The sequence below is a fragment of the Rhinopithecus bieti genome, unplaced genomic scaffold (genome assembly GCF_001698545.2).
Source record: "Rhinopithecus bieti isolate Rb0 unplaced genomic scaffold, ASM169854v2 scaffold_25906, whole genome shotgun sequence".
In the NCBI taxonomy this organism is placed as follows: domain Eukaryota; kingdom Metazoa; phylum Chordata; class Mammalia; order Primates; family Cercopithecidae; genus Rhinopithecus; species Rhinopithecus bieti.
In genome coordinates this window covers 257,957-271,249 of record NW_016811566.1, presented here as the reverse complement: position 1 = coordinate 271,249, position 13,293 = coordinate 257,957, and the positions used below count along the sequence as shown (strand labels likewise).

Below are 13,293 nucleotides of genomic sequence, written 5' to 3'. Positions count from 1 at the left end.
CAGCCTCCCCACCCGCCACCCACAGCAGCCACGGCCCAGCCTTCCTCTCCCTTGCCAGAGAGGTTGCCCAGCACTCCCACGGGGGCAAGGCCAGGACAGCCCAGGACAGCTCTGAGAGGCAAGCTCAGGGCCAGAACGGAGGGCGAGGACAGGCAGACACCAAGGACAGTGGAGTTCTTGGTGGAGGAAGAAGGGCACAGGGCGGAGCTCAGAGCAGAGCCCATGGCAAGCCCTGAGAGCTGGGCTCCTGCACAGGTGTGGGGACGGTATGCAGCAGGGATAAGGGAAGGGGCAGGCAGGTGGGGGACAGACAGCATCCCAGGGGCACAGGGGAGAGCACCAGTCACTGTGGTGGGGGCGGTGCAGGTGCTGGGCAGGGCACTGGAGAGGGACAGCCCCCGCCCCACCCAGCCTTCTCAGTCCACTCCAAATTCAGCGTTAGGCTTGCCAAGGGCACACACCAGATGCCCACAGCCCAGACCCTCCTGCTTGTCCAATGCCCAGGGAAAGGCTGCTGTGAGGACTGAGGCCGCAGGGAGCACCTGAAACCGAGCACCAGGTCTAGCGCAAGAGGAAGGCGCTCACAGGTGCCTGGAGGGAGTGGTGCTGGCATGTGGCCTGGGGAACAAGGGGGTTTCCTAGAGCCCCCATCCCCAGGGCCAGGCTCCATTTGCCCCTCAGCACCTGGCTCCAGCTGCTCAGAGAGGCAGCCCCACCTTTGGCCGCTGGGCTCACCCCGGGGTGCACTCATCTGCTCCCCTTAGCAGGCCGAGGAACACTAGCCACTGGGGCCAGGCATACCCCACAGTGCCAATGACGCCTCTCCCAGCCACCTGGCCCGAGACCACTCTGGGCAGCTGGGGCTCTGGGACGGGCGTCGGGGCTGGGCCACCCACCTGGACCCTCCTAGCCGTGGAGATCCGGTTCCGGTTCACAGTTGCTCTCACTCTCTCACTCTGCCGCGTCCTGGCTATCACCCGGGTCCTACCTGCTCGAGGCCGAAGCCTGCTGGTGGTGGGCACCACATCGGCCAAGAGCAGGGAGACCTCCTCCTCACTCACGGGACCCGCATCTGGGAAGAACCACCAGGCTGATGTGCCACATTCAGGCTACACACCTTCCCCAGCGGCTCCCCGCCGGCTGCTGGCCACGCAGCCGCCCTGGCTTAGGCTGGCCTGTGCACAGGACACAGGGCTGCTCATGGAGCCCGGTGCTTCTACCACTGAGGACCGGAACCCCCCCAGCCAATGGACACCACACACAGCCCTGAGAAGACAAGCCCGAGACAGCCTGAGATGTCTTCCCCACGCCGCAGCCGACCCTAACCCCGGGGCCGCAGAGCGGACGGTGAGAAGGCCCATGCGCGCCTTGAGATGGGAGCAGCGTCCTCACCAGCGGCAAGGACAACGCCAGGGGCAGCACATTCCGGGCAGAACCATTCGTCCACCGGCACCTCCTGGAGAGGGGGGTCCAGGCATTCCATGTGGTACCTACAGGAGAGAGCAGGGCCAGAGCAGAGCGTCCGGGTGCTGCTCACAGCTTTCCCAAACCTCCTCCAGTGAGGGGACCACACAGCAGGCCTCCAACGGCACCCAAGTCCACGACGCATTGTTAGGGGCTGACCTGCGTCCCCCAACAATTCCTAAGAAGCCCTAACCCCCAATGTGACAGCAGGTGGAGATGGAACCTCTAAGAGGGTAATTCAGGCTGAACAAGGCTGCAGGATTGGTGTCCTCAGAGGAGGGAAGGCCAGGGGAGAACACAGTGGGGAGGTGGCCGTCTGTGAGAAGGAAGAAGGACCTCCCCAGGAACCAGGCCTGCTGTTATCTCAGAGGTCCAGCTTCCAAAACCAAGAAAAGGAAGACCTGTGGTTTACGCTGCCCAGCCTGTGGTATCCTGACAGCAGCTGAGCTGACCACGACGCCCACCCAGAGGCCGACAGTGGCTCAGGTGAGCTCCTGCGGTCGGTGCTGCCTATGGGGGCCCTTCCCAGAAAGGCCTGTCTCACCCACCCGCACTCACGGGGTTTCAAACATCGCACCTCACACCAAGCCAGTGAAGAAGGCGAAGGTTTCTTTGCTGAAAGGAAACTATATTTTAATTGTTTCTATCAGGCCTTCCAGGAAAGTAATTTGGGAAGTGCTGCCACTGGTGTGAGGTGTCTGGGCCCCTCCAAGCAGCCGAGGCTCGGGAGTCTGCGCCAAGATCCTTGAAACTTCACCCCAAAGACCCCAGACAGCCCTGAGTAAGGCAAAAACAATCAAGGCAAGGGAGTCAAGCTGATGGTGACCCTAAAAATTGAGCCTGAATTCAACTGACCTTAACTACCACTTACTAACCACAGTGCTGAACTGTCCTAGGATCTAAGATATGAGTTAAACAAAAGTAAACCCATTCCCCCAAGAATCCTGCACCTAGGAGAAGGTGTCCGCTATGTGACCCTCGCTAGGGCCTCACACAAGAAAGACAGGAGACAGGTATGCAGGAAGAGAAGCAGACTCCCCCCACGCATGACACGCCCTGCCAGGCCAGCACAGAGGGGCGGCAGGTCGGGGGAGCTACAAAGAGCCCTAACTAGGTCCCCTCCTAACATGTGCTCTTACACAAGTTCTCTGCGGGCAAAGGCAAGAACTAAGCAGTACCTTCTTTCAAAGAATTCCAAAGTCTGAAAAGATGGAGTCTTGCTCTGTCTCCCAGGCTGGAGTGCAGTGGCCGGATCTCAGCTCACTGCAAGCTCCGCCTCCTGGGTTCACGCCATTCTCCTGCCTCAGCCTCCCGAGTAGCTGGGACTACAGGCGCCCGCCACCTCGCCCGGCTAGTTTTTTTTGGTATTTTTTAGTAGAGACGGGGTTTCACCGTGTTAGCCAGGATGGTCTCCATCTCCTGACTTCGTGATCCGCCCGTCTCGGCCTCCCAAAGTGCTGGGATTACAGGCTTCAGCCACCGCGCCCGGCCTTAATTAAGTTTTAAACTTCCCCAAGAGCCTTGTTGGAAGGTACTACAACTAGGTTGGGCACAGTGGCTCACGCCTTTAATCTCAGCACCTTGGGAGGCCGAGGTGGGCGGATCACTGGAGCCCAGGAGTTCAAGACCAGCCTGGCCAACATGGCAAAACCCTGTCTCTACTAAAAACACAAAAATTAGCCGGATGTGGTGGCACATGCCTATAATCCCAGCTACTGAGGAGGCTGAGGCGGGAGAGCCACTTGAAGCTTGAACCAAGGCTGCAGTGACTCACTGCAGAAGTTGCAGTGAGCCGAGATGGCGCCCCTGTACTCCAGCCTAGGTGACGGACCAAGACTCTGCCTCGAAAAAAATAAGTAAATGAGTAAAATAAAAGCTAACATGAAAACTAGGCTTTGTGCCTGAAAACTGACAGCCTCATCTGGCCAACCAGTTGCCCTCTGCCCGCTAGAAGGTTCACAGCCCCGGCCTGAGATGAGGGCCTTGCCTGGGATGGTGCTTATGGCAGCCAGGACCAGGTCTCTCCTATCACACCCTGGCCTCCTGGGCCGTGTCCAGCGATTCTAGACCAGCCCAGGCCCCTCCTTCACATGCCCAGAGTGGCCACAGCCACAGGTAGAGGACCAGTGTTACCCACAGGCAGGGAGCGCTAAGCCACTCCTCCACCTTTTTTTTTTCTTTTTAAGCATTCTGCGCTTGACCAGGCGTGGTGGCTCACGCCTCTAATCCCAGTACTTTGGGAGACCGAGGCGGGTGGACTACCTGAGGTCAGGAGTTCAAGACCAGCCTGACCAACATGGAGAAACCCCGTCTCTACTAAAAATACAAAATTAGCCAGGCATGGTGGCGCATGCCTGTAATCCCAGCTACTCGGGAGGCTGAGGCAGGAGAATCACTTGAACCCAGGAGGCGGAGGTTGCGGTGAGCCAAGATCGCGCCATTGCACTCCAGCCTGGGCAAAAAGAGCGAAACTCCGTCTCAAACAAAAAACAAAACAAACAAAAAAAAGCATTCTGTGTATATTCAAGGTGTAACTCAGTCATCAACAGCCAATAAGCACTGTGCCCAGGGCTGCAGTGACCAGGCTCCTAGGATACTCAAGGCAGCAGCTCTGCCCTTCAGACTTGCGGCACCAGCTCAGCACACGCCAGGGCAGTTGGCAGCAGACGCTCCCAGGAACTCCAAGGAGGTGAAGACCATCAGGGGAGAGCACTCAGGAAACTGTCACAAAACGTGGATTTAGGCGCAGACTCGTAAGAAAGGAGGGAAGGCAAGATGTTTGCGAATGTGAGCAGGGCATAGCCGTCTCCTGGCTGCTGAGAGCAGAGGGCAGGACCAAGCAGGGGCTGGGACCTGGAGGGGCCGGTGGAGCGTACTGCAAGGCCCCTATACTCCCACAGGCCACAAGGAGGGCGAACTGACGATGAGACAAACATGGTGGTGACCTGTAGGACCCTCGACGAGGCACCTGCAGTGTCTGCGAAAGGACAGCCAGCGATTCCTGCACCAACAGCAGCGTGAGTGGAGCAGAGGCCTATGTGGCTAAGAACGAGGTGACAGGTGGGGGCACAAGCAGCTGTGGTCAAGGGCGAGTCAAAGCTGGGATGACCAGGACCACCCACCACAGAGCAAAGGCCTTCACCAGGAGCCCGTCCTCTGTGCGGCTCCAGCCACGGCACGTCCAGGCCTCCTGGCTCTGGCTGTTCCATAGTCCAAACCCTGACCCAGCTACTTTCCGCCGAAGAAAAGGCTCCAGATCGAGCAGCCTCACTGGTTCTTTCAAAAAGGGAAAGATTTCCAGAATCCTCTCGCCATAATTTCATCACAGCAGAAAAATTATTCAAATCAACAGGGAGAGCCCCTCGCAGGAGGCTAATGGGGAAGGAGGCACCTGCCTACAGCCAACGAGACAAAGCAGGGATGTGGAGACGAGTGTCACAGGCTCCAGGGAAGCCAGGGCCACGCAGGGCCAGAGCAGGCACTCAGCTGTGCCAGGGAGAGCAGCAGGTGCAGCGTAACTGGGGGAGGAGGAGCAGGGTGAAAGGTGAGGGACCAAGGCAGCCAGGATGATGGACGCAGGCAGAGCCACTCCCCCACGCAGAAAGGCCAGGACCAAGACATGTCCCACCCTCTGGCTGGCCAGCCCCACAGCCTCCTGTCTGGCTGTTTTCTTTTTTGTCTTGATGTATTACCTGCATTTCTGTGAGCAGCCTCAGAATGTTTTTTGGGGAAAGATAGAGGTGTAAATGGGTGTAATAGGAAGGCCTGCAGGTGCCCATGGTCCGCAGGACTGAACCGCGCTGCTGAGGGTGGTGAGCTCAGTTCCAGGTGCTGGGACTCAGACTTCACAGAGGGACGAGGTTCTGCGTCCCTCCTGCCCCTGGCCCACCTCGCACGCAGCAGGGCACGTGTGCCAGTCCCAAGCGTCCCTTACCCCGCATCGCAGCCATCACAGAGCAAGAGCCTGTCCTCGCGGTCACTCCTGCCGCACACCTCACAGAAGGTGGGGTCCTCCTCCTCTTCCTCACTCGCTTTGGTGTTCTCCACTGGGATCTAGGACAGAATAAGCGATCACACACCACACGGGACCCAGACTCCCTATGGTCAATTCCCATCACGATACACAGTTAATCCAGAATCGATTGATCGGCTTCAGATTCCTAAGTGGGCTCCACAGGCCCAGAGGGTCTCCCTCGACATGCACACAACAATTTTTATGTTTTCTACCATCTCAGGGTGGTGATCTAAGAGGAAAATATTCAACAGAAAGCAAAGTATGATGCATGGAAAGGAGCGGGTAAGCCCCGTGGCCCCTAAGTGAAGTCATCAAGCAGGGCAAGGCAGCAGGTGCCAGACTGCCACGTAAGAGCAAGGTCTGCCTCTAAAAAAAAAAAAAAAAAAAAAAAAAAGCAAGGAAGCGAGGCGCGGTGGCTCACGCCTGTAATCCCAGCACCTTGGGAGGCCAAGCTGGGCGGATCATGAGGTCAGGAGATTGAGACCATCCTGGTTAACATGTGAAAGCCCGTCTCTACTAAAAAAAAAAAAAAAAAAAATTACAAAAAATTAGCTGGGCGTGGTGGTGGCGGGCGCCTGTAGTCCCAGCTACTTGGGAAGCTGAGGCAGGAGAATGGCGTGAACCTGCAGTGAGCCAAGACTGTGCCACTGCACTCTAGCCTGGGCGACAGGGCAAGATTCAGTCTCCAAAAAAAAAAAAAAAAAAAAAGCTGGGCGCAGTGGCTCACGCCTGTAATCCCAGCACTTTGGGAGGCTGAGGCAGGAGGACGGCTTGAGCCTAGGAGTTCGAGACCCACCTGGACAATACAGTGAGACCTCGTCTCCACTTAAATAACAACAAAAAAAAGCCAGGTGTGGTGGCAAAGGCCTGTGGAGCCAGCTACTCAGGAGGCTGAGGCAGGAGAGGATGGCTTAAGCCCAGGAGGCTGAGGCTGTAACAAGCTGTGACTGTGCCACTGCGCCCCAGCCTGGGTGAAAGAGAAGATGGTGTCTCAAGAATAAAATAAAGAGCTCTGAGCAGACGGGCCAGAGAGCCGCTCCCTGATGTGATGGGTACAGGGCTGGGGTCCAGGGGACATCCCAGGAGCTGGCAACATCTCTGCCTCTCACCCCCAACCCGGACCACAAACCCCCAGACAGGGCACAACTCAAGCTCCAGGTTTCCTGCTCATGGCCACAGGGGCACTTGAGTGGACTGCTATGAAGCATTTAACCAACACTCATTTCAGGAGAGCAAGCCCACTTTGGAAGGCACTCTGTCCCACAGGGCAGGGATATAAGCACGCCTGGGGTCTCCACAGCAGCATTCACACTCACCTTCCTTAAGATTTTACCACCAAATTGAGCTCGAATACAAATGCACTTAAAGAGAGTTCGATCAACTGGACAGGAATTGGCATTCTGTGAGAAATAAAAACAGGATGAGAATCTTATAAATCACTTTCACTTAGAGGTCAAAAATTTCTTTTACACTGAAAATCAAGTATCTGCTAAGTGCCTCCGTGTGCCAGGCCCTCCACTAAGCTTCTGGCAACATGGCAGTGAAGGGAGCACAACGAGCCATGCCTCCCTGCAGAGCTGCCAGCCCTGGTGGTAGGGGAAGAGCAGCTCCATGAACGCGAAGCATCTGGTGACAATAAAGGGAGGACGGGGAGGCAGGGGGGCAGCATCGTGCACAGGTCCCTCTGCAGTGAGCCCTGTTCAAATCTTCTGCCAACTTTTCCAAAAGATTGTTGGACATTCACTAGTAAATTTTTAGAATTTATTTTCATAGGCCGGGAGCAGGGGCTCAGGCCTGTAATCCCAGCACTTTGGGAGGCTGAGGCAGGTGGATCACCTGAGGTCGGGAATTCGAGACCAGCCTCACCAACACGGAGAAATGCCGTCTCTACTAAAAATACAAAATTAGCCAGGCGTGGTGGCGCGTGCCTGTAACCCCAGCTACTCAGGAGGCTGAGTCAGGAGAATCGCTTGAACCCTGCAGACGGAGGTTGCAGTGAGCCGAGATGGCGCCATTGCACTCCAACCTGGGCAACAAGAGCCAAACTCCATCTCAAAAAAAATTTCTTTTCATAGTGTGGATAACAGTCAGGTATGTGTGGCAAAAATTTTTTTGCCTTTATTAATAGTATTCTGACCCACATAAGATCTTTAAGTTAGTTTTATACCATACACAAGAAAACACTGATTTTAACTGAATAATTCAATGGGCCCTGACAAATGTACATCCTGCAGAGTCCCCACCCTGGTCTTCGGGCCCTTCCCTCTCCCACCTGGCTGTTTCTTCCTGTTGTCTCCCGTGTGGTTAGGTGCGTCTTCCTTGGGGTTTCTCAGGATTGGAGTCACAGCATGGACTCCTGCTCACAGCACTCTGCCCTCCCTAGCAGTGAGGAGATGCCACCACACAAACGGCCCGTGTCCATCCCCCGTGGTGCACATCGACGGACGTGTCTTTGTGTGGGTGCACTTCTGTTTCTCAGGTAAAAACCCACGAATACGTGTGCCTTTGAGGTTGTACGTGTGATATCCCCCCTCTGGAGTCCGGGGCGCCATCCTCCCCACCAGCTCAAGGGGCGTGCAGCAGCACCTCCCGTGGTGGGACTGGGGTTCCCAGAGGAGCCCTGCTGCGGAGCCCCGCACACTGCCCGTGTGCAGACATTCTCTCAGGCTAAGCCCCGCACGCTCAGAGCCTGTTTGCAGACATTCTCTCAGATTGTTTAGGAAATCCTTCCCTTTTTTTATCACAGAGCTGCCCATGCTTTCCTTTCAAAGTTTCAGCTTCGCTTTCTAATTCCAAATCTTGAATCCATCCAGCATCGTGTGTGTGTTGTGAGCAGCCCCCAGGCTGATCAGTCCCACAGGCACCGCCTGTCTCCCCGAGTATGTCCAGGTCTTTTTCAGGGCCCCTGCAAAACCCCTAGGACTGCTTTTCATTCCTGTACTGATTCCAGGTCAATCACTGTAGTTTTATAAATCATAATATCCAGTAGGCAATTTCTCCCCTTTTCAAAGCTATCTTGGCAATTCCTGGTGCCTTCCTGTCCTTGTGTGTTGATTTCACAACACATCAAGAGCTCTGAACTCCTGCTTGGACGGACGGAATCAGCATCCCCGCCCGACCTCTCTACGGAGTAAGCCGTCTTGAAAGGGAAGGGGCTGGCGGGGCGCGGTGGCTCACGTCTGTAATCCCAGCACTGTGGGAGGCCTAGGCGGGTGAATCATAAGGTTAGGAGATCGAGACCATCCTGGCTAACACGGTGAAAACCCATCTCTACTAAAAATACAAAAAATTAGCCGGGCGCGGTGGCGGCGCCTGTAGTCCCAGCTACTCAGGAGGCTGAGGCAGGAGAATGGCGTGAACCTGGGAGGCGGAGCTTTCAGTGAGCCAAGACTGCGCCACTGCCCTCCAGCCTGGGCGACAGAGCGAGACTCCGTCTCAAAAAAAAAAAAAGAAAGAAAGGGAAGGGGTCTTGCTTCCTTCAATCACAGCTGTGTTGGAAAAGCTCTTTAAATGTCTTACACGTCTCTTTATGACTTATTTCTAAATACAACGTTTAATCTTTATTAACCTTGTATCCAGCAATCTTTCTAAGCAGCATTCTAACAGTTTATTTGTAAGATTTCTTTTTTTTTTGAGAGTCTCCCTCTGTTGCCAGGCTGGAGTGCAGTGGTGCAATCTCAGCTCACTGCAACCTCCACCTCTCAGGTTCAAGCGATTCTCCTGCCTCAGCCTCTCCAGTAGCTGAGATTACAGGCATGTGGTACCACGCCCAGCTAATTTTTGTATTTTTAGTAGAGATGGGGTTTCACCATGCTGGCCAGGATGGTCTCGATCTCTTGACCTCATGATCCACCCACCTCGGCCCCCCAAAGTGCTGGGATTACAGGCATGAGCCACTGTGCCTGGACTCATCTGTAAGATTTCTATACTGATAAACTTATTTGTAAATGCCCTCCCTCTCCTGCCCAATACTTATCTAATAAATGCCAGACAGAAAATACACAGCAAACACTGTATCTTGTTCCTCAATTTAAATGAAAGCTTCACTTGCCAAAAGAAACATCTACAAAAAAATAAATAAAAAAAAGTGGCCGGGTGCAGTGGCTCACATCTGTAATCTCAACACTTTGGGAGGCTAAGGTGGGCGGATCACCTGAGGTCGGGAGTTGAAGACCAGCCTGACCAACATGGTGAAACCCTGTTTCTACTAAAAATACAAAATTACCCTGGTGTGGTAGCAGGTGCTTGTAGTCCCCGCTACTCGGAAGGCTGAGGCAGGAGAATCGCTTGAACCCGGAAGGTGGAGGCTGCAGTGAGCCGAGATCGCACCACTGCACTCCAGCCTAGGCAACAAGAGCGAACCCCCCCCCCACCAAAAAAAGAAAAATCTGAGCCTTAATCTACTGTGGGCTGTGGACCCACCACAACAGAACAGGACTAGGAAGTACTAGAGCCAGACGTTGGGTGATGTCACAGCCTGCCCCCACCAGCAGCATTAGCAATGTCTGGGTACTGCTTCAAACTAAGCATACAGGCAGTTTCAGCTACTCAGGGAGACAGAGCAGGAAGACCCAGACACTAGGAATCCTGGGTGAGGTCCTGGCTCTGAGGAGAGTCGGGGCAGCATGGCTGCCGGTGCAGCTGCAGGGAGCGGAGGAGTCAAGAGGTGGCCGTGTCACAGCTGAGCCCTGAGCACAGAGGACTGCGCATGAGTTGGGGACTCATCAGTCATCCTCGCACTGTAAGCTCTACTTTTTTGACATTTTTCACAATCAAGTATTCAGAAAGGGCAGGGGGAGCCGATTGCTTCTAAAGGTTCATTTTGAAATATAAAATACACTGCATGTTTACAGTAAACTCTCTTCACCTGTTTTAAGGACAGTCCCGCCGGGCGCGGTGGCTCAAGCCTGTAATCCCAGCACTTTGGGAGGCCGAGACGGCCGGATCACGAGGTCAGGAGATCGAGACCATCCTGGCTAACATGGTGAAACCCCGTCTCTACTAAAAAATACAAAAAACTAGCCGGGCAAGGTGGTGGGCGCCTGTAGTCCCAGCTACTCGGGAGGCTGAGGCGGGAGAATGGCGTGAACCCGGGAGGCGGAGCTTGCAGTGAGCTGAGATCCGGCCACTGCACTCCAGTCTGGGCGACAGAGCAAGATTCTGTCTCAAAAAAAAAAAAAGGACAGTCCCTTTCAATGCCTGTTATTGCCGGGCGCGGTGGCTCACGCCTGTAATCCCAGCTCTCAGGGAGGCAGAGGCGGGAGGATAGCTTGAGCCCAGGAGTTTGAGACCCACCTGGGTAATACAGCGAGACCCCGTTCTCCACAAAAAGGAAAAAAACAAAAAAAAAAGTCAATGCCGGTTATTGTGACTGAGTGCTGTACCCTACTGGTGTTTTCTTTTTTTTTCCTTTTTTTTTTTTTTTTGAGAAAGAGTCTCGCTCTGTCGCCCGGGCTGGAGTGCGGTGGCCGGATCTCAGCTCACTGCAAGCTCCGCCTCCCGGGTTTATGCCATTCTCCTGCCTCAGCCTCCCGAGTAGCTGGGACTACAGGCGTCGCCACCTCGCCTGGCTAGTTTTTTGTATTTTTTAGTAGAGACGGGGTTTCACCGTGTTAGCCAGGATGGTCTCGATCTCCTGACCCCGTGATCCGCCCGTCTCGGCCTCCCAAAGTGCTGGGATTACAGGCTTGAGCCACCGCGCCCGGCTACTACAGGTGTTTTCTGTATCAACTGAGAACCACATGTCAAGGCAGCAAACCGCCCAAGTACCACAGCACACCTGCCTCTGGCTTGCAGGCCGAGATGGCCCCTAAGTCATCCAGGGTTTCTGCAGCTGGTCCTGAGAGATCCACAGCCGTCCTCTCTCCTGCCACTGACCAATGCACCACAAACACCTCACATGAGCTCACCCACACCCCCAGGAGCCATGGTGCTCACAAAGCAAAGGCCAAGCCAGACTCAATCCTGTGGCTCCAGGGTCAGCCGCAGAGCAGAGAGCTACAACCTCGCAAGAGGCTGACCACAGGCTGGGTCACCTATAAACAGGGAGGCTATCCTGAAGGGAGGAAGAACCCAACCAGAGGTGAACTCACCTTGGACCATTCGACAATGCAGTCCAGGCAGAAGTAATGGGCACAGTTCTCTGGCGTCCCCACGGCCTGGTCTCTGAATGTGTTGAGACAGATCGGGCAGCTCTCCGCATCATCATCAGAATTAAAAGAGCCGGTAGCTTCCAGTTTCCCCTGAGTACCTGCTACCTCCAGTAACGTCTCCCCATCATCTTCAGAATCCTCGGAACCTGGAGAGAGAGGAAATGTTCCAACTGGTGCAAGCAGGCCTGGCAGCGTGAACTGTGGCACTGGAGGCAAGCAGGCCGGGGCTGCACTCCGGACACCAGGTCTGCAACGCAGAGCCCGCCTCCCTGTGGGCTCACATCGGCCCGGGCTGCACTCCGGACACCAGGTCTGCAACGCAGAGCCCGCCTCCCTGTGGGCTCACATCGGCCCGGGCTGCACTCCGGACAACAGGTCTGCCTGCGATGCAGAGCCCGCCTCCCTGTGGGCTCACATCTTGCCACTTATCTCCACGTCCACGCTCAGCACATCCACAACCCCAGGAGCCCTTCCCCGCACCTAACCTGAAGGCTCGGGCGCCCTGCACCGAGGCGTGGGAAGTTGAGCGTCCTGAGTGCCAGACCAGCTCCTCTTAAGCTGAGCCTGGGGCTGAGGCAGACCTCCAGAGGCACGGCAACCCTGGGGCCCAGCACAGGTCCCAGAGATCATCAGGTTCATTTTGGAGCCTCCAAGCGAGCCCCTCAGTGCAACAGCCCCCTGACAGCAGCCCCCGTTTCCAACGCCCCCTTCTCAAAGCCTGAGGACCATGAACCATCTGCCCGCAGACGGGACCTCCTTCTGAGGTCACCCGTTCCTCTTCCCTGTGGGAGGCAGAGCACAGGCTCCTAACTGGGCCACTGACCACAACCGCTCTGGTCAATGTGGAGTGGTTCTGAGGCTACACCCTGACCAGCAGCAGGGAAATGCTCTGAGTTCAACACGGCAGAGCCCACATGTGCACTGCTATCTTCTTCCTACCCAACTCCACTGAAACAATGCTAAAAGAAACAGAACACAAGTTCACATGGGAAGAGGAGCAGACTCGGTGTGGGTGGCAGGTTCCTCCTCAGCCCCAAGACTCTCCTGGTTCCACGCATACGGGCAGGACCCTGCCAGCACTGGGGCATCACTCCCAGGACCCTGCTGTTATCCCGCAAAGGGAAAGGCACACCCAGAACAGGAATTTACACTGTTGAAGAGGCTGGGAGAAGTGAGAGCTGCGAGGGAGGCAGCAGAAGAGTTTTAAGTTTTCATCTTCCATGTTAAGAGTTGAAGAACTGGCCGGGCGTGGTGGCTCAAGCCTGTAATCCCAGCACTTTGGGAGGCCAAGATGGGTGGATCACGAGGTCAAGAGATCGAGACCATCCTGGCTAACACGGTGAAACCCCGTCTCTACTAAAAAAAATACAAAAAACTAGCCGGGCGAGGTGGCGGACGCCTGTAGTCCCAGCTACTCGGGAGGCTGAGGCAGGAGAATGGCAGGAACCCGGGAGGCGGGGCTTGCAGTGAGCTGAGATCCGGCCACTGCACTCCAGCCTGGGCGACAGAGCAAGACTCCGCCTCAAAAAAAAAAAAAAAAAAAAGAGTTGAAGAACTACTGGCTGGGCGCAGTGGCTCACGCCTGTAATCCCAGCACTTTGGGAGACCGAGGCAGGCGGATCACAAGGTCAGGAGATCGAGACCATCCTGGCTAACACGGTG

The 13,293-nt window shown here is 55.4% G+C and overlaps 1 protein-coding gene across 5 annotated transcripts in view; it reads right to left on the bottom strand.

The window, feature by feature from the left end:
• Positions 1 to 13,293, bottom strand: part of PHRF1 (PHD and ring finger domains 1) — a 37,528-nt gene that overhangs the window by 13,171 nt on the left and 11,064 nt on the right. For all 5 annotated transcript variants that reach the window (XM_017894005.1, XM_017894008.1, XM_017894006.1 and 2 more), the window contains 5 exons: positions 11,572 to 11,777; positions 6,796 to 6,879; positions 5,399 to 5,517; positions 1,393 to 1,490; positions 897 to 1,072 (listed from right to left, as the gene is read on the bottom strand). In XM_017894005.1, coding sequence (XP_017749494.1) covers positions 897 to 1,072; positions 1,393 to 1,490; positions 5,399 to 5,517; positions 6,796 to 6,879; positions 11,572 to 11,777 — 683 coding nt within the window. The remainder of the gene's footprint in view (positions 1 to 896; positions 1,073 to 1,392; positions 1,491 to 5,398; positions 5,518 to 6,795; positions 6,880 to 11,571; positions 11,778 to 13,293) is intronic.